At 37.9% G+C, this 19758-nt stretch overlaps 1 protein-coding gene across 1 annotated transcript in view; it reads left to right on the top strand.

Annotated features, from left to right (window-relative positions):
- The window catches only part of ACTR2 (actin related protein 2), a 38370-nt gene extending 18949 nt beyond the window's left edge, over positions 1–19421 (top strand). The window contains exons 5-10 of the mRNA XM_078444565.2: positions 3089–3225; positions 5057–5206; positions 8992–9137; positions 12536–12668; positions 16685–18347; positions 18395–19421. Of these exons, the coding sequence (XP_078300691.1) occupies positions 3089–3225; positions 5057–5206; positions 8992–9137; positions 12536–12668; positions 16685–16855 (737 nt within the window). The 3' untranslated portion in view covers positions 16856–18347; positions 18395–19421. The remainder of the gene's footprint in view (positions 1–3088; positions 3226–5056; positions 5207–8991; positions 9138–12535; positions 12669–16684; positions 18348–18394) is intronic.
- Positions 19422–19758: the final 337 nt, after the last annotated feature.

The following is a 19758-nucleotide window of genomic DNA, read 5'->3' as shown; positions in this document are numbered from 1 at the left end:
TTTGTTCATTCACCAAGTGGAATGTACCTTGCACTCTGTTTAGTGCAGAGTATATAGCAGTGAGTAAGCTGGATGTGGTCTTCTTGACCTTTTTTTTTTTTTTTTTTAACATTTATCTATTTTTGAGAGACAGAGTGCAAGCAGGGGAGGGGCAGAGAGAGAGGGAGACAGAATCTGAAGCAGGCTTCAGGCTCCAAGCTGTCAGCACAGAGCCTGACATGGGGCTCGAACTCACAGACTGTGAGATCATGACCTAAGCCGAAGTCGGATGCGCAACCTACTGAGCCGCCCAGGCGCCCCGGTCTTCTTGATCTTAAGGTGATTACAGTCCAGCTGTGAATAATTTTTCCTTTGAGGAAGGAATTAAAAATTACTTGCTACTTTACAAGGAGCGTTTGTATCCAGGTAATTTTATTTCATTTTTAGAAAAATAAATTTTAGAAATTATTTTAGAAAATACCTTGGAAAAAGTAGATATTAAAAATTTTGAATCTAAGCTTCAAAACTGGTGATAATAGTTTCATTTAGGGGGTGAGGATGGGACAGTTCTGCTGAAATGAATTTTTGTTTGAACTATATTTGAATAAATACAATTGACCTTAAATGATTTTTCTAGCGATATTCATAAATTTATTTGCATCCAATGGGAAGATACCCTCACTTAATTCCTAATATTTAACCATTTTTGTTTAACTGTTGATTCCTTAGTTTGAGAAATGATAGTCTAGCAATGAACAAAAGAACTCCAATAAAATTCTCCTTGAAGGTAGCTAGTGCTGTCAGTTACAAAAGCAAAGGTAGGAAGAAGCATTCAGCGCTGTGGAAGGGTTTTGAACAAGAGAAGTGACACAGTGGGTTAGGAAGCTATGTTTGACTACATGGCGCACACACAGGACTGAGGAGAATAAAGGGAATTAGGGGATCTGGAGGTTAGAATTGTCAGGAAAGGTGTAAATGAAAAGGTATGAACTAGATTGAACCTTAAAGAATCCATAGGAATTGAAGTGGAAGGAATGAGTAATCCAGTGAAAAAGAGGGGGGCACTGAAAATGGGTCAGATTATACAGGGAAAGGCTAGTGTGTAACCTGGTGGGAGTGGGAGAAAATAAGAAGTTGCATGAGAAGGTCTGTTTGTAAAATATAATGTAAATCCCTGCTTTAGTTGATATTACTGGGAGTATTTTTGAATTAATGATGTGGATTCCTCTTTTTTTCAATGAGAAGTTTCTTGTTGAAAGGAATGCAGCATTAAAAGGTACTAAATGGTTTTTATGAACCTTTTTATGAAGATTTATGTCCACCATCAATCAAGGAGAGACATTATATGAGCCTCCAAAGGAGGTAGATTAAGTAAATGTATTCAAAGACAAATCATTATGATGAAATATTATAGTACATTCAAGTTTGTATTAAGAAAGAGGGATTGGGCACCTGGGCGGCTCAGTTGGTTAAGCATCTGACTCTTGATTTCAACTCAGGTTGTGATCTCATGGTTTGTGAGATCTGCGCTGACAGCATTGAGCCTGCTTGGGATTCTCTCTCTCTCTGTCTCTCTCTCCCTCTCTCTCCCTTCCCTGCTAGCTCTCTCTCACTCTCAAAATAAATAAATAGACATTTTTTTCAAAAAAGGAAGAGGGAGGGGTGCCTGGGTGGCTCAGTCGGTTGAGCGGCCGACTTCGGCCCAGGTCATGATCTTGCATCAGGCTCTGTGCTGACAGCTCAGAGCCTGGAGCCTGTTTCAGATTCTGTGTCTCCCTCTCTCTCTGACTGTCCCCCGTTCATGCTCTATCTCTCTCTGTCTCAAAAATAAATAAATGTAAAAAAAAATTTTTTTTTTTTTTTAAAAGAAGAGGGAGAGGTTCCTGGGTGGCTCAGTCATTTGAACCACTGACTCTTAATATTGGCTCAGGTCTGAGATTGAGCCGTGTCGGGCTCCACTGTGGGCATGGAGCCTGCTTAAGATTCTCTGTCTCCCTCTGCTTGTTTGTGCGCCTGCATGTGTGTGCTTGCTGTCTCTCACTCTCAAAAAAAAAAAAAAAAAAAAAAAATGGAGAGAGCCTCTTCAGGGATGTGAAAATGATAACATAATGGTTAAGAAAGTTACAGACATTGCATATTCTATAGAGTTAAAAAAAATTTTTTTTTTTGGTTAAAAACATTATTAGACTGAGGCGCCTGGGTGGCTCAGTCAGTTAAGCGTCCGACTTCAGCTCAGGTCATGATCTCGCAGTGTGTGGGTTCGGGCCCCGCGTCGGGCTCTGTGCTGACAGCTCAGAGCCTGGAGCCTGCTTCAGATTCTGTGTCTCCCTCTCTATCTGACCCTCCCCCATTCATGTTCTGTCTCTCTCTGTCTCAAAAATAAATAAACATTAAAACATTTAATGTTTAACATTTAAAAACATTATTAGGCTATTAACTACTAGAAAATTTGAATTAGAAAAAGTTATGTATTTTTTTTCCTGCATTAACCCTTGTGCGGAAGGTAACTTTTGTAGTCATTCCTATCAATAGGAAATTTTATCAATAGGAATTAGAAAAAGTTATGTATTTTTTTCCTGCATTAACCCTTGTGCGAAGGTAACTTTTGTAGTCATTCCTATCAATAGGAATTTTTCCAAAACATAGTTTTGAATATATGACAAAAATAATAAGTACATTATTTTCAACAAGCTTCACTATCAACTTGTGTAGTATTTATCTCTCACAATGGTTTTCATAAAAGTTACCATGATGCTTTAGAAAATTGCACTTGAAGGGAATTCGGAGATGAAGATTAAATTGGAAAGAAGAAGAATTGTACTGAGCTTTAAGAGACATTCTTCGGTCTCAGAGTCTGTTTCTTCCCATCTCCTGGGATGGCACATAGACTAAGAGTCTCTCTCACAAGAGACATGTGTGAGAATACTCACTTTAGTGTCCAGATACTAGAAGTAAGCTGCAGAATAGCAAACAATAAAGAAATGCTGGCTTCTAGACCATTCTGGTTGGGGAAGTTTCTAGTTTGGCTTCTCTGCTAATTTTTGAAATTTGCTGGCTTTGATTTTTTCTGGTCTGGCTTTTTATTTAAGACTTCATGGTTTTCACACAGGTTTATTAACTGGAGTAGTGGTGGACTCTGGAGATGGTGTGACTCACATCTGTCCAGTGTATGAAGGCTTTTCTCTCCCTCACCTTACCAGGAGACTAGATATTGCAGGGAGGGATATTACCAGATACCTTATCAAGGTAAGCAAAAGAAGATATTGTAGAAATTAGCTTTTGTAGTTTGTGTTTACTGACTTAACACAATATTTGAATATATCATCTCAGGACCATAGCAGATCTTCTGTACCACTGGAGGAGTGACACATTTACCCCAGTATTCGTATAAAAATCCAAGTAAGATTTATACACATGCTCTCCGGTATAGTAATGAGAATAGAACACATCATTACATAATTATGTTTGCTATTCCCAGGGACTGGGCAGTGAGGTATTTCAAAGATAGAAGAGACCTTAAAACCTCCTTGAACAATAGAGGCAGGCTTTTCTGCCATAAAACCTTTCTTTGACAGGTATATGTTAAAGCCATAATCCTGACTGGGTTGCCTTTTCTTGTCCTTCCCCAGAAAATACAGTGATCGCAAATTAACGATATTTGTTTAAAAACCGGGCCCCGTTGCACCAGACTTTAATATTTAGTAGTTTTCATGGAATTAACCCAGTTTTTAGTGTTTACTATATTAAAGTTTACTTCTGGGTATAATTAGTTATAAACATTGCTGGAGAAAGTGTATAAGGCAATTATTTGGAGGCATGTATATATATATATATATGTATTTATTTTAATATTGGGAGAAAAAAGTCTAGTCTACTGTCTATATCAGAATTCTGTTACTTAGAATATTCTCTCCAGGTCAGTGCCTCTCTGCCAAGCTGATGCTGTCCCCCAGGGACACTTTGCAATGTCTGGAGATATGTTGTGGTTGTTAACAGCTGTGTGGGAATGCTACTAAACATCCTACAATGAGTGGGGCAGCCCTCCAACAAAGAATTGTAAGGTCCACAATGTCATTGGTGCTGTTGTTGAGAAACTATTCTAGGGTGATATCTGTGTGATAAAATGGGTCGTATTAAGTGTTTACCTTGACATTGGGTTCTTTTTGTCTCATTTAGAGTAATAATGAGATTAAGTAAATGAGAATTATACTCTCATTCTAGGCCAGAGTTCTGTCTGAGGACTTTCCAAGGGTTTTCTCACAAAGATTAGCTAATGGGACTTATTTTTAAAGTTTTTATATGCAAAGTCCAGTTTGTTTATGCTACATATATTATGGTATAGGGTTTTTTCTGTCAGCTACTTGAATTCTTATCATTTATGTGATTCGCAAATGCTCTTGCCCATCTAGTACGTGTCAGATATAATACTAGAAGTTAGGGATAAAACTTTCTAAGACCTAGGGATATTTCATGAATATGGCATTGATTGAGCAAGTGGCAGATTGTGGGATAACGGTACTAAAATAATATGTATTAATACATAGAGTTTTGGGGTGCCTGGGTGGCTCAGTTGGTTGAGCATCCAGCTCGATTTCCACGCAGGTCATCATCCCAGGGTTGTGGGGTTGAGCCCAATGTCAGGCTCCGCGCTGAGTGGAGCCTGCTTAAGATTCTTCCTGTCCCTCTCCCCTTCTCCCCTTCTCCCCTTCTCCCCTTCTCGTTCTTGCTCCCTCTCTAAAATAAAAATGTTTAAAACTTAAGACTTGATTATTTAACAAAACTGTCTGAACATTGGTACTCAGACAAGTCTTTTTTTTAAATTAGCTTTTTTTTTTTTTAGCTCTTTTACCCATTGATTATTCATGAACTGTTAATAATTCTTTTACTCTTTGTGAAACAAATATATATCCTTTTATGGAAAGTAATATTTCCCATTTCTGAAATATTCAGTGAGTCCTAAGGATCCACTGTCCATTGCATTTGTTATTGACATGAGCTATTTAGTGGGCAGTAATGACTTTTCCAGAGTTGAACTCAATTCAGATTCATTGTCAATTTACTGTTTTTTTTGTACCAGCTGCTTCTTTTGCGAGGATACGCCTTCAACCATTCTGCTGACTTTGAAACAGTTCGCATGATTAAAGAAAAATTGTGTTATGTTGGGTATAATATTGAGCAAGAGCAGAAGCTGGCCTTAGAAACCACAGTATTAGTTGAATCTTACACAGTAAGTATTTCCAGTGTATAAAATGTGTGGTTTTAAAATGGAACACCATGACTATTGGTGTGTGCTTAAAGAGATTTTCTTAGAATCAGTATTTTTGTTTTGAGTTGTTATATATATATATGTGTGTGTGACCTTATGTCTTTCCACAATAAGATTTTTGATTTAAGTTATTTTAGGATACCATATAATGTGAAATAAGGCAAGAATCATAAATAGCCTTTCTACCTTAGGATATAAATTGATAAGAGATGTTATTTTGAGATTCTAATATCTGGAATAGCATTTTCAATATGCACTTTACAGAATGTTATTTCCCTGAGATGTTAAGTATTTTCACAAAAATTACAGTGGAGTATACATTGTCCAGTAAGTTTGGGAGTGTTTCGCTTTACTGAAGGACTTTTCAGAGCCTTTGATGTGCTAATTTGTGTGTGCCTGTGAGAATATAGCATACTGCGTGTTTCTCAACCTTATTAGACTACAGGATTCCAGCATTTCATGAGACTCAAACGTTCTACGAAGCATGCTTTGCAAAGTGCTCATCCTGTAATATTGCTCTAATAATTCACTAGGTGGCAGTGTTTTCCTGACTTTGTGTTTTCATAATGCGATCTTCAAAACATGTTAACTTGAAAGTGTAACTAATAAGAATTAGAACCTAGTTATAGGTTACACCACGGGAGTTGGTCCTACCTGAATTTTAAACGTGTTGTTCTCCTAAGTCTATTATATTCATCTGGGTATAAAGTACTTTCATATCTTGTCTTTGATCTAGTTATTACTAAAATAAAAGCAAGTAATAGGCAATAAAAGCAAGTACAGTATTCTTAAACTATTTGATTCATAAAAAAGATAAATAAAAATAAACTATTTGATTCATGTAAGCTCTACATAACACAAATATGTAAAAAATAGTCCTTTTAGAAATAATTATTAATTTTATAAATTATATTGTTTGATTTTTAAACAATACTGATCCAAATAATTGATAAGCAACTTAGTGATCTCACGATTTGCCCTAGGGATTCTTTTCTGAAGTTTTTTTGACAGTTCCTCTAGATGTACAATTTTTTATCTACCTGACTTGTTGGGAAGGAAGAAAGTGGCCTGAGACAAAGGATGAGGGAACTAGAAGTGTACATATGTTTTGTTAATTTCTCCCCTTCTTTGTCAAAGAATTTGAGGTGGGTTACAAAAACATCTACAGTTGACTCTTGAACAGCACAGGGGCTTGGGGCACCAATCCCCACCCCCCCCCCCCCTACAGTGTGTATAACTTTCAACTTCCCCAAAACTTTACTAATAGCCAGCTGTTGCCTTGCCAATAACATAAACAGTCGATTAACACTTATTTTGTATGTTATAGGTATTTTATACTGTATTCTTACGATAAAGTAAGCTAGAGAAAAGAGAATGTTATTAAAATCATAAGGAAGAGAAAATACATTTACAGTCCTGTACTGTATTTATCGAAAAAAAATCCATGTGTCAGAGGACCCGTGCAGTTCATACTCATGTTGTTATAACAAACATGTTACACGTAATTCTTACTTATTTGTCATTTGCACAACAAATAAAACCAGTACACTGGTGAAACTGATAAGTAAGTGAAGAGGGAGAAAGGATGGGATAAGATTTGGTGCAAAAAGAGGAGAATCCTACAGTCTTAACAGTATCTAGAGGTAGGTAGTTCCCAGGCTGGGTGGCCCCACGCTGGCCAGCAGCCAGAGTACGGGAAGAAGCCACTCTGGCAGAGAGGCTGGAAATGGGAGCTACAGAGGTTTTACCAATAAGTGTGCTGTGTAAAGTTTTTCCAAATATCTTAGGTAATTTCATGTAGTTCCTAAACTCACCTGATGGTTTTATTTTGTTAAGAATAAATGTTTGAATCAGTATCCTTGAGGGTTTTTTTGTTTTTGGGTTTTGTTTTGTTTGTTTAACTTGATACAATTTATTTAAAGACAGTTGTGGAAGTTTTGAAAAATGTGATTGCTTTTGCACATATCTGTAAACAGTTATAGCAAACATGGAGTAAATGTTTTAAAAGCTTGGTTTGTGGGACTTTGTCATACTGAAAAGTCATTTTTAGAATCTAAATACAATTACTGTATTATAAATATACTGTGAGAAATGTTCATGTAAAACTAATTCTGGTATCTCCTATAGAAATGGGTCAAATGCCATCATATACAAGCATGCTTAAAACTGAGGTCAATCCAATGAGTTGTGAGGTGGTTTTAAAAGAGGGAGTTTTTGGGATGCTTGGGTGGCTCAGTTGGTTAAGCGTCAGACTTCAGCTCGGGTCGTGATCTCTGAAGCCTGCTTCAGATTCTGTGTGTGTGTCTCTCTCTGCCTTTCCCCCACTCACACTCTGCCTCTGTCTGTCTGTCTGTCTCTCTCTCTAAAAAAAATAAGTAGACATTAAGAGAGGGTGTTTTGGGGGGGCACCTGGCTGGTTCAGTCAGTGGAGTAATCTGTCTGCTAATGTTGAGGTCATGCGTTCATGCCACACACTGGGCATAGAGTTTACTAAAAAATAAAAATTTTAAAAATAAATAGAGGAAATTTTTACTTAACATTTCTCATTTAGTTAAACATGATGTGACTTAAGAGTTTTCTATACAAGGTTATGTTGTAATGATGTCAGACCTGTTGTTTAAATCTTATTTGCTTAAATTAAAATTATGTTTATCCATTATTTAAAATTTAATGGGGGCTAGAGGGGAGCCTGACTGGCTCGGTAGGTAGAGCATGCAACTCTTAATCTCAGGGTTGTGAGTTCAAGCCCCATGTAGGTGTAGAGATTACTTAAAAATAAAATGTAAAAAAAAAATGTTTTAAGGGTGCCTGCTCGGTTTAAGCATCTGACTTCGGCTCAGGTCATGATCTCACAGTTGGTGAGCTTGAGTCCCGTGTCAGATGAGCTTGAGCCCCACACCGGGCTCTGCACTCTCTCTCCTTCTCTCTCCCTCATAAACAAACAAACAAATAAATAAAATAAAATTTATTAACAGGGTCTAGTAAATAGGACACAGAATTGCTTAATAAAAGTAGTCTAGGGGTGACTAGGTGGCTCAGTCAGTTGAGCATTTAAGTCTTGGTTTTGGCTTAGGCCGTGGTCTCATGGTTCATGGGATCCCATGGAACCTGCTTGGGATTCTCTCTCTCTCTCTCTCTCTCTCTCTCTCTCTGTGCCCCTCCCCCCTTAACCATGCTCTCTCTCTCAAAAATAAATAAACTAAAAAAACACATTTTTTGGATTAAATGATTTGACAGAAGCTTTACACATGATATATAAAGTGTTTTGATGGCAAAATAGTAACGTTTCACGGTATAATTATTTGGTGAAAGAAATTAACATTTTTAACTATATGTGTCTATGCCACATGGTAAAAATATACATAAAATCACAGATGTGTTACAATAGAGAAGCAGCATTGACACCAGCAGTAATCCAAATGCAGTGGTTTATGAACATTTCCTTTTTATGCTTAGCTGCACACAGCAAAGGAACGTAATGCACTCGTGCCTTGGTGGTTGTTCCAAGAAATTCCTGCTGTGTTGGAGCATGGTGTGATGGCATGTTCTGCATTGAAAAGCAGAACAGCTATCTAAATATATTTTATTTTACCTTTTTTCTTTTTCAAGAATTTATTGTGGGAATAATATGTTGCTGGTAATGATTTTGGTTATAGAACAGATGTGTTTAATAGTGTTCTAGAGAACACTGGGAAATTTTTTAATAACGTTTTGCTGACTAATACCTGGTTATTCTTGGTTTCTAGCTCCCAGATGGCCGCATTATCAAAGTTGGGGGAGAGAGATTTGAAGCACCAGAAGCTTTGTTTCAGCCTCACTTGATCAATGTTGAGGGCGTGGGTGTTGCTGAATTGCTTTTTAACACAATCCAGGCAGCTGACATTGATACCAGGTACATTATAAATGATGGCTTCCAAGTTATTTATCAGTAGATGGAATGTGTGTAGTTAAAATGGCCAAGTTGTCTATTAGCTCACTCATGTTTTTGAACAGGTAAGGCAAAATAATTTTTTGAGGGTGGCACTGGGTGTTGAATATATATCATTATGCCTCAGAAACCACTTAAAAATTTTTTTTCATAGTTTAAAACTTAAGGAAAACTTTCAGGAATAATACAGATAACTCATGTATACTCTTTTTTCAGTTTTGCATTCTACTAAGTTTAACATTCTTCATGTTCTTTCTGTCATTCTCTCTTTTTTCTTGAGCCATTTGAGAGTATGTTGAATGTATAAGTCCTCTCTACTCCTTAATATTCTCTTTTTATTTCCTGAGAACAGAGGTATTCTCTTCTATAGCCACAGTGCAGTTATTGAGCTCAGGAGATTGATAACTGATACACTGTCATGTGCCATCCATTTGTCACTTTCATCTACTGTCCCAATAATGCCCTTTATATAGTTTTTCTTTTCCCCAGGAGATTATCAAGTTGAGGATCACACAGGATATGTAGTTGTCATGTCTCTTGGGCACAGTTCTTCAGTCTTTCATGACATTGACATCTTTTTAGAGTACAGGCCAATTATTTTAGAAAACTTTTCTCAACTTGAGTTTGAATTTTTTCTCATGAATAGATTCAGGTTATGCATTTGGGACTAGAATACTACTTAAGTGATGAGTCCTTCTCAGGGTGCCACATCCAGATATGAGATCTGTTGTTTCCTTATTGGTGATGTTAGTATTAAGCTCTTAATGAAGTTTCCTGTTTAGTTTTTGTAGTTTTTCTTTCTTAGTTTCTAAGTAATTTGTGGGAAGATACTTTGAGACTGTCTTGATCTCCTGTTCCTCATTAAACTCTGCCCCCCACCCCTTTTAGCATCTATTGATGCTAAAATGCCTAAATGCATTTTTGTTGTGGTTGCAAAAAGGTGATTTCCTAATTCTGTCATTCCTTTTATATGTATTAGTTGACATTCTAGCATAAGGAAGCACTTTTCCTTGTTTTATTTGTTATCAGCGTGGACTCATGATTTTGTACAGTGGATTATAATTCATTACCATTTTTATTTATTTTAATGCTCAAATTGTTCCTGATTTGGCCAGAGCCCCTTCAAACAGGGTCTTGCGTCCTTTGATGTGCTGTTATCTTTTTGAGCACATTGTGTTTTGTGGCACAGGATATTCCTGGCCTTTCTTTAATTTTGTAGGTGAAGCATTACCATATAGTCAAAACTATACAAAAAGTATTCTTTGAAGTATTATTACTCTCCCTGCCCCTTGTTCTCCACCCTAGTCCCCCTCCCTCTTATAGGTAAATGGTCTCATTAGTTTCAGGTTTATCCTTTCTATGTTTATTTTTTCTTACACAAAAGGGAGCATAGTAAAAATGCTTTTTTGCCCTTCTTTCACTTAGTATGCCCTAAACAATCCTGTACCACTTCCTAGGGATCATCTTCCTTTTTCTAGTGTATACATATCCGTTTATTCCGTGAATCTTGGTTATTTAGGTAGATTCCAGTATTTGTGCAAATAATGCTGCAATTAATAACCTTGTGTACGCTTTATTTTTGTATTGTTGGGCATGAACATTCTGAAAAAATTTCTAGAGGGGGAGTTGTTGGGCCAAAAGGTAAATAAATGCATGTAGTTTTGTTACTGCTCAGTTCCTCACTGTGCGGGTTGTACCTTTCTTCTTCCCACCAGCAACAGGTGAGGGCACCTGTGTCCCCACAGCTTGTTCACAGTGTGGTGACTTTTTAACTTTTATGCCAGTCTGGTGAGTGTAAATGATACGTCAGTGTAGTTTTAATTTGTATTTTCCTTAAGAGTGGAGTTGAGCATGTTTTTCTTTGTTTAGGACTGTTGTTATTGTTCATGGCTTTTGCTTCTTCGTGTATGGAATTTTTGTAATATTTTCCCCTCACGTTTTAAAAGTTCTTTTGCTATTATAGCTAGTTCTGTGATCTATTGCAGATACTTCTCCTAATTTTCCATTTGTCTCTTGCTTATGGTGTTTTTGGCTATGCAGAAATTTGTTTTTACGTAGTTATTAAATAAATTCATATCTTACATTGCATCTAGAATTGATTTGAGTCATATTTGGAAAGCCCTCCTATATAGCTAGGTTATAGAGGAATTCACTCAGAAGCATTTTGTAAAGCAGGTGTTTGCTTACTTGTCTTTTTAACTCAGCATTAAATAACCACCAAACTAATTTTTGTGGGATGGCTGAGGAGCAGGATAATAAAGGAAATTAATAAAAATCGCAGTTGGCTTATAACAAGCTATAAATTTGATGGAAGACGATCAGAAATCTAGACTTGGAGTAGGGAGTAAATTCTCTTAGTAGGGATTAGGTAGACGCTTTTGTCCCTTGATTTAATGATCACTGATAGTAAAATTGCATTTTAAAGTGCATGCCTCTCAGTGGTGAGTCAGGCGTTGGCATGCCTGAAGCCCTGGACTCAGGTTCGGTACCCTTTCAACGGAGCTGGCATTAGGAAGTGGCACAACTCAGCTGTTGTGTGTTCTGCATTTTGAAAGTGTTCATGTAAACACTAGTGGGTACATGTCACCTTAACTGCTTGGCATAGGCTACGTTCACGTGCATACTTCTGCAGGTAGATAGAAAATACTGCTCTTCTAGAAGCTGGGGTTAACAAATTGAGAATTTCTTCCACTGAGAACCTAGAAGCCAGTTTGAATGAGGCCAAAATAAATGTGACTCAGCTCCTGAACTAACTTTACAATGAAAAGAGTTCCTCAGACCCTCACTCGGTTAAATCACTTTTAGTACATAGCAGTTATTTTAGATTTGATTATCGGTATGATAAGAGCAGCATATTCAAGGAAGAGAGGACTGCTATATGAAGCAAAACACATCAGTCTAACCAGAAATAACAGCGGACAGTCTCAAGGCAAAGGAACAAAAGGGAAAACTACAAAAGGCAAATGTAAACATTGAAAAGCAAGAACTGAAATCATAGTAGAAAATGGTTAATTATAGTAAACAACCACATCACACAGTGGCTCCGGGGAAGCACTGTGATAACACAGTCTGAATATGGAAGTTTGTAATGTAAACTATGGTCGTTATTAAAAGGTTCAGTTACATTTGCAGGAACCTGTGTCAAGTGCTTTAGAAGTATTCTCGTTAAAATTATAATTATTTTACATGTAGAGAGGGTTTGTTATAACAGTATTAATAGCAAACATTCAGCCCTGTGATTTCCATGTTGGATTTTGTTTAATTCTCCCAGCAGTCCCCTGAAGCTGACAGACAAAAAGGAGCTCTGAGAGACTATTTTCCTCATCAGAAACCCTAAATGAATACCTTTTGTGTCCTTCTAGATCTGAATTCTATAAGCACATTGTGCTTTCTGGAGGTTCTACTATGTACCCTGGACTGCCGTCACGGTTGGAACGAGAACTTAAACAGCTTTACTTAGAACGAGTTTTAAAGGGAGATGTGGAAAAACTTTCTGTAAGTATCAATCAATAATCCAGCTGTTAACATACTTTTAAAACCCTGTAAAGTAGCTTGTGAATCTTGACAACCACCAGAGGGAGCATGAAGTCTTCCTAAACTAATTATTAATACAGTCACTTGCAGCCTTGAAGAGATAAGAGGAAGTGAATGGTTCGAGGTAAACTCTCTTTCAGAATGCTTGTGCCACCTGGTCACCTCACCTACCTGGTCACCTCTGAGTCAGTGGCTGGAAGCAGTGAGATCCAGGGCCAAATGTTCTGATTCATCTGTAACAGCCTGGAGTCAGGGTGCCTCTAAATGCACGGGAAGAACCTGCCTTATAGGAGTCCCCCTTTTCTGCGGGGGATACGTTTGAAGGCCCCAGTGGATGCCTAAAACCGCAGATAGTACTGGATCCCACGTATACGATTTTTTCCTATACGTGAATGCCTGTGATAAAGTTTACTTTCTAAATTAGGCACAGTAAAAAACGACGGTAATAAAATAGGACAGTTATAACAATATACTGGAATAAAAGTTATAGGAATGTGGTCTCTCTCTCAAAATATCTTCTTGTACTATACTCACTCTTCTGTGATGATGTGAGATGACAAATTGCCTGCGTGAGGAGATCAAGCGAGGTGTTCTACGTAGGCCTTGTGAATGTAGTGATACGTCAGAGAGAGGATCATCTGCTTCCAGACCATGGGTAGCAAACCACAGAAGACAAAACCACAGATAAGAGGGGACTGCTGTACTATGGAGAGAGAAATGCCTCTTTGGGGGTTTTGAGTTTGTGTTTTTTTTTTTTTACCTTTTTGGATATGTAACCCGCCTTCAGTGCTACCCTTGGACTGTCTCATTTCTGATTCTAGGCTATTTTTCTGGCTGTTTCTTGCATATGTCTTATCTCCCTAATCAGATTGTAAAACACCATGTGTCAAATATTTTGTCTCCCCAGCTATCCTGGCTCTTGAAACAGACTTAAATTGGTAGTTGTTGATGTGTAGAATAGAGAGAGATTTTTAAACTAGTATGTAATACTTGATGGTTATTTGGGATTGATTTTTCTTCTACAAACACTGGAGTGTGTGAAGTACAGTACGTTTACTCTGCATTCAGCCAGAAGTCATTCAGTTCTGAGTTCTTCTCTTTGTCCCAACAACTTTGATTGGCTGTTAGATAATGAGATTACATATTACAGAGGACTTGTGTTTTGGAGATACTAATGTCACATCTGTGACTCGAATTGTGGAAATTAAATTGAGTACGGACTCACATACATTAAACAAATTAAAAGACTCAAAAGGAGCCATGTTGTCTAAGTACTCCGCTTATTTGTCTGATTTTATTGAGTTATACATACAATTTAAAATTAGCCTCAGGTGATTATTTCCTTATTCAGCAAAAATTTCTTGACATCCTTCTGGGTGTTAAACACTTGTCTTAGGTGCTAGAACAATCAAAACAGTGGTAAATAGAAACAAAATCACTGCTTTTATTCTATGAATAATACTTCAATAGTAATAAACACTGTGAAGAAAACTAAAGTGAGGTCAGGGGCTAGTAAGTGGTAGTGATTGGGGAGATGGCTTGATCGTTCGTGTTGTGTGGTCAGGGAAACACTCTGATGAGATCAGTTCTGAGCAGAGAACGGAGTGAGCGGGTGAGCCATGTGACTACCTGCGGGAAGAATCTTCTAGGCAGGAATACCAAGTGCCAAAGCCCTGGGTTGTCAGGATGTAGGTCTTTTTCAGACACAGTAAAGGATTTAGCTTTAGTCCTAATGAGATAGAAAGCCTTGGGAGGGTTTTGAGCAGAGAAGTGATAAGATCTGACTTCTTTTTTTTGTTTTGTTTTTAATGGTTATTTATTTTTGAGAGAGAGGGATAAAGTGCAAGCGGGAGAGGGGCAGAGAGAGAGGAAGACACAGAATCTGAAGCAGGTTCCAGGCTCTGAGTTGTCAGCACAGAGCCTGATGTGGGGCTTGAACTCAGCAGACCACAAGATCATGACCTGAGCTGAAGTCAGATGCTTAACCGACTCAGCCACCCAGGTGCCCCGGATCTGACTTGTTTTTAAAGAATCACAGAGCCTGGGTTTGCCTGGGTGGCTCACTCAGTCGGTTAAGTGTCTGACTCTTGATAGCTCAGGTCTGATCTCAGGCTCGTGAGTTCAAGTTGTTTTTTTGTTTTTAAAAAAGAATCACTAAGTCTGGTGTGAATAGATTGTTGGGGGAGGGAGGAAGAAAGAAGGATGTAAAAGGATGCATTCACAGGCTCAGAGGGAGGAGACAGGAGACGGAGGTTTATCAAATGGAGGAGGAGGTGTGAAATGGTTGTGTTGGAGAGAAGAGAGAAGACATGTAATGGGGTTGCCGTGCTGCACTGAGGGGCTCAAGTAAGGTAAGCGATGCAGTCAAACCAACACTTTTGAGTTTCTCACCTGTTGTGTTCAGTTCCTTGAGGGCAGCTACAAAGTAGAGAGTTGAACACCCAAGTCGGTGTTTTGAGAGGCAGAGGACAAAGTCACTAAGGATAACACCAGGAAATGGTGGTGAGAGCGTACCCCCATGCACAGTAGGAGCAGGGATGAGAGGAAGAAACCTGGGGGTCCTGTAGGTGACTTGGCAAGGAGGAGTGGTGGATGGAATGGTCTGATAGAATGAGCTTCAACTTTGGAGTTGTAGGGAGGAGGGAGAGAGGCGCAGCAGTGAAGAGCAACAGTTGATCAGAACCTCCAAGGTTAGGAAGGTGGTCGTGTGAGGAAACCAGCAGCCAGTTGAGAGAGCTGCAGGGACAGCAGGGTCTTGAGGGGCCATTATTTTTTTAGTTTACATCCAAGTTAGTTAGCATATAGTGCAACAGTGATTTCAGGAGCAGATTCCTTAGTACCCCTTACCCATTTAGCCCATCCCCCCTCCCACACCCCCTCCAGTAACCTTCTGTTTGTTCTCCATATTTAAGAGTCTCTTATGTTTTGTCCCCCTCCCTGTTTTTATATTATTTTTGCTTCCCTTCCCTTATGTTCAGCTGTTTTGTATCTTAAAGTCCTCGTATGAGTGAAGTCGTATGATATTTGTCTTTCTCTGACTAATTTCACTTCTGGCTGTTTTTATAAATAAAGTTTTATTGGAACACAGCCAGGCCCCCCCTTTTTTTTATGTAAGTAAACTGGTGTTTTTATGTGTCATATACTATCAGATCTCACAGTTCCATTTATGTGACGTGAAGACAACTTAACATGACATAGTTTACTTGGAGTCTTGCAGGATTTGTGGCACAGTAAATTAAACCATGGCATTTTAAGGTTTCTCTTTGAAGCGTGGACTGATCACACAGATTGAGGTGTATTTTTATTAGGCAGTCAATAGTGGCTAAAGATTATAAAACTTTTCCCACTTTAATTTTGGTTACTGTTTTGATTTTTTCCAGCATCCCCAAGGTTTATTTGACAATACTTGGTCTTGTTTATTTTGAGAACGTTTCATTTCAGTTTGAAGCAATAGAAAGTGAGCTTTGCTTATAAGAAAAGAATTTCGGTCTTACTCTTACATGGGACTGCAATCAGAGGCGTTAGACCTTGAAGAAACCATAGAAGTCCTCTTACCCAAACTCTTGACTTGACATTTGGCTAAATGGTTTGCTCATGTGGTCATCACCAGTTGATGGGAAAACCTGCCACAATCAGGACTGTGGTACTTGGGCTCTGTCAGTAGGCTGATCGTGGAATTTGTTGTCCAAATCAAGACACTTCTGAGAGTGACAGAGGGCGTTGTTAATAGTGATGCGGCAACAAGTGTAAATCAGGACTGCTCTAAGCACTCTGGGGTGGATGTGTGATCTCCTAGTTGTGAGCTTTTGGCAGATTACAAAAAATATCTCTGTACCTCAGATACCAAATCGCACCGTCCTGCTTACCTCACAGGACTGTTGTGAGAATTCAACAGGAGAATGTATGAACAGTCATTGTCATAAAGCAGAAAGCATTATGCACGAGTGACACTTTGTGATCCCCTCTTTCTCCTTTAGAAATTTAAGATCCGTATCGAAGATCCACCGCGCAGAAAGCACATGGTGTTCCTGGGTGGTGCAGTTCTGGCAGATATCATGAAAGACAAAGACAACTTCTGGATGACCCGACAAGAATACCAAGAAAAGGGTGTCCGTGTGCTGGAGAAACTTGGTGTGACTGTTCGATAAACTCACTCCAGAGCTTGCTCGCATCACACCCCTAATGCTTTCTTTTTTCCTTTTTGCCAATCTTTGAACTCGTTCAACTCCAGGACGTGGAAGAGTCCTCTCTGTGCCCTTTGACTGGAAAGGTCAGGTTTTATTCTGGTGTCTTGGGGGAAGCTTTGTTAAATTTTTGTTGAAGTGGGTAAATCTGTTTAATTCAGCCACTTCCCTACAAACACAACGAGAGGGCAAAGGGTCCCCCTGTCTGCTGCTTTGTTTCTTCTAAGTAGGCATTTAGATCATTCCTGTCGGCTTCCTATTTTCACTTTACTGCTCTAATGCTGCTAGTTTTAGTCTTTAGCACACTAGGTGGTATGCCTTTATTAGCATAAGAAAAAAACTTTAACAGGAGCTTTTACATATTATTGGGGTGGGGGTGGTAAGGGATGGGTGGGCAGCTGCTGAACCCTTTATGGCATTTTCTCTGTGGTGTGGTGCTTTCAACAGTTACTGCACAGTTTAAGTACCTTAAAGCTTCTGGAATTAACATTGTAGGGAAATGTTAGGCTCAGAATTAAAGTGTTTGGGATGGGATTTTGCGTGGGGGGAAGGGGTGGTCTTTGGACTTTTTAATTTTTGAGCTTCTCTGCTCTGAGGTATGTAAGATGAAATCTATTTCCAGTCCTTTGATTTGGCAGGTTTTCTTCGACTTTTGGTCTGCCTGGAACTGTTTCCATTTGATGTAAAGAGCAAGTGTAATACTCCATTACCATGTGGCTTAGCGATTTTTTTTGAATTTTTATTTTTGAAATCAACCATGTTAGCTGGGAATAGACTCCCTAGAATCTATCAGTGGACAATTGACAATTTAAAAATGCTTTTGGAAATTCCAAGTACAGATTAGAAAAGTGCTTAAGAATGCTTCTTTCTATACCAGAAGCATTAAGGTACTCCAGTGCCAAGTACCATTCTTACAGTTACTCTTTGACATAACTGACCAGTGCTGATTTAATAAGAAGAAGTAGACACATATAAATAATTACTGGCGGTAGGTTACAATTTGGGGGTTAAAAATAACATTGAAATATGGGACTTGTTGCCAGTTGGGTAATTTTCATTAGTCTTTTTATTATTTTAATTTGCAGTCTGGAAGTGGAGTATAATTTGACTACTTAAAATGTTGTTGGCAAAAAAAAAATCAAGATTTAAATTTGTATTTGTGCTGAAAAAGGAATCATAACTAGTAAGTCTCAGTCGTCTTATGCCTGAAAGAAGAATTGTTGGTATTTTGTAAGTGGTAGCAGACTTTTCTGTGTCAGAAAATCATATTTATGAATCTGTTGGTACTGCTTTGTATCTGAAAAAAATATCAAATAGTACTCAGATTTGAATTCTTTCTAAATTTGAAAAATAAAGGAATAAGAAACTCTATCATGCTAAGTACAAAATGCAGATTCTGGGGGAAAAATGTTTTCCTTCATTTCAAAATATTCTTTACTAATAATGGGGGAAAAATGTTTTCCTTCATTTCAAAATATTCTTTACTAATAATGGCTTTGAAAGAGGAAGCTTAGTTTTTAGGTGACTACATTTGGAAAAATTATTGGCTTTAAGACCTTTTTTGTGAAAAAACTTAAAAGTCAGTTTACATGAAATAAGCAGCAAAAGAAGGTTAGTTTTAATAATGCAGCTTCTGTTCATATTAAGTATTTTTTGTCTGTTTTACCTCACTTTGAACAAGTAAAAGAAGTTAACCTGCATGCTGGACATGCCTCAGTACACGTGAATAGCCTATGAATAAAGTGTACTAGATTTTAGGGACATGGGTGTCAGTCATTTTGGAATTCTCAAGTGTTCCTAAATCATGTTCGAACTCCCCCTAGCCTTTTGAGTCCTGGACTTGTTAAAGGACACACATGTAGGACCAGTACCTACCAGCTGTTCATTTCAGGTAAATTGGATGAACTCTTGGCCTTTGGTCGTGATTTTAATATATGGGGGTAGAAAACAACAAGGACAAGGATGGACTCTTACAACAATGAGAGAGCATTTATCATTTGCCCCTTGAATGTAGAATTTGGTTTTAATTTCAGTATTCTGCTAGCAAACAGGACAGTTAAAATGGTGTATTTATATATATAGTATAATTTTAAAATTCCATTTTCTAATTTTCCTATTCCAAGGCAAAATAATGTATTTAGTTATTTGGGGGGTAGTTGAAATATTAGGTTTGACTGGAGTTGTCAGGTGGGAGTCCCTCAAACTAACATATTTTCTGTTTTAAAAGAGATCTGATTTTTAGCTCTTGAGAGCCATTGTCACTTAAATTTCCAATAATGATTAAAATTTCTTATTAAATTAGAATTGCCAATGCCTTGACCTTTGAGAAGGGTTTCTTAGAAATAAGTCCTACATTTAAACTTCTTTCTTTAAAACATGGTATTGGATGTTGACTTTTACACAGTTCTGAGCACTGTTAACAATATCTGGAAAGTGTTTTGCGAGATCAATGGAGAGTTAAACATTCTACATTTAACGTGAATACACTTCTTTTTGATTCAGAAAATAAAATCAGATTTTTGAAAGTAAATTTGAATTTTATCTTGGTTTTGCCTGTTAACATTTTTCTCTTTAGTTTCATTTTCGTATTTTTATTCATGTTTCATTTTTGCTAATGCAAGATGGATTGACAATTCCATGCTAGTTGTTAGGCCAAGTTCCGTTCAATGTTGTGTTTTTATTTGGCTAAAAAACGTCTTTATCTTTGGTGTGATTTTAAATAAGGAAAGGAAAAAACTAGCAGTAAGAGCAAATTACAGGTACAGCTGTATTAGAGGGTCCCCCCTCCCTCCGCAAGCAAACTGTTTTGTTTCCTGAAAGACTTAAGGTGGCTTTTGCAGTATTAGGAAAGCTAGACAGATATATAT

Source organism: Panthera onca, chromosome A3, assembly GCF_046562875.1.
Source record: "Panthera onca isolate mPanOnc1 chromosome A3, mPanOnc1 haplotype 2, whole genome shotgun sequence".
Lineage (NCBI taxonomy): Eukaryota > Metazoa > Chordata > Mammalia > Carnivora > Felidae > Panthera > Panthera onca.
Note: the sequence above shows the minus strand (reverse complement) of the source record. Positions and strands in the feature narration are given on the sequence as shown.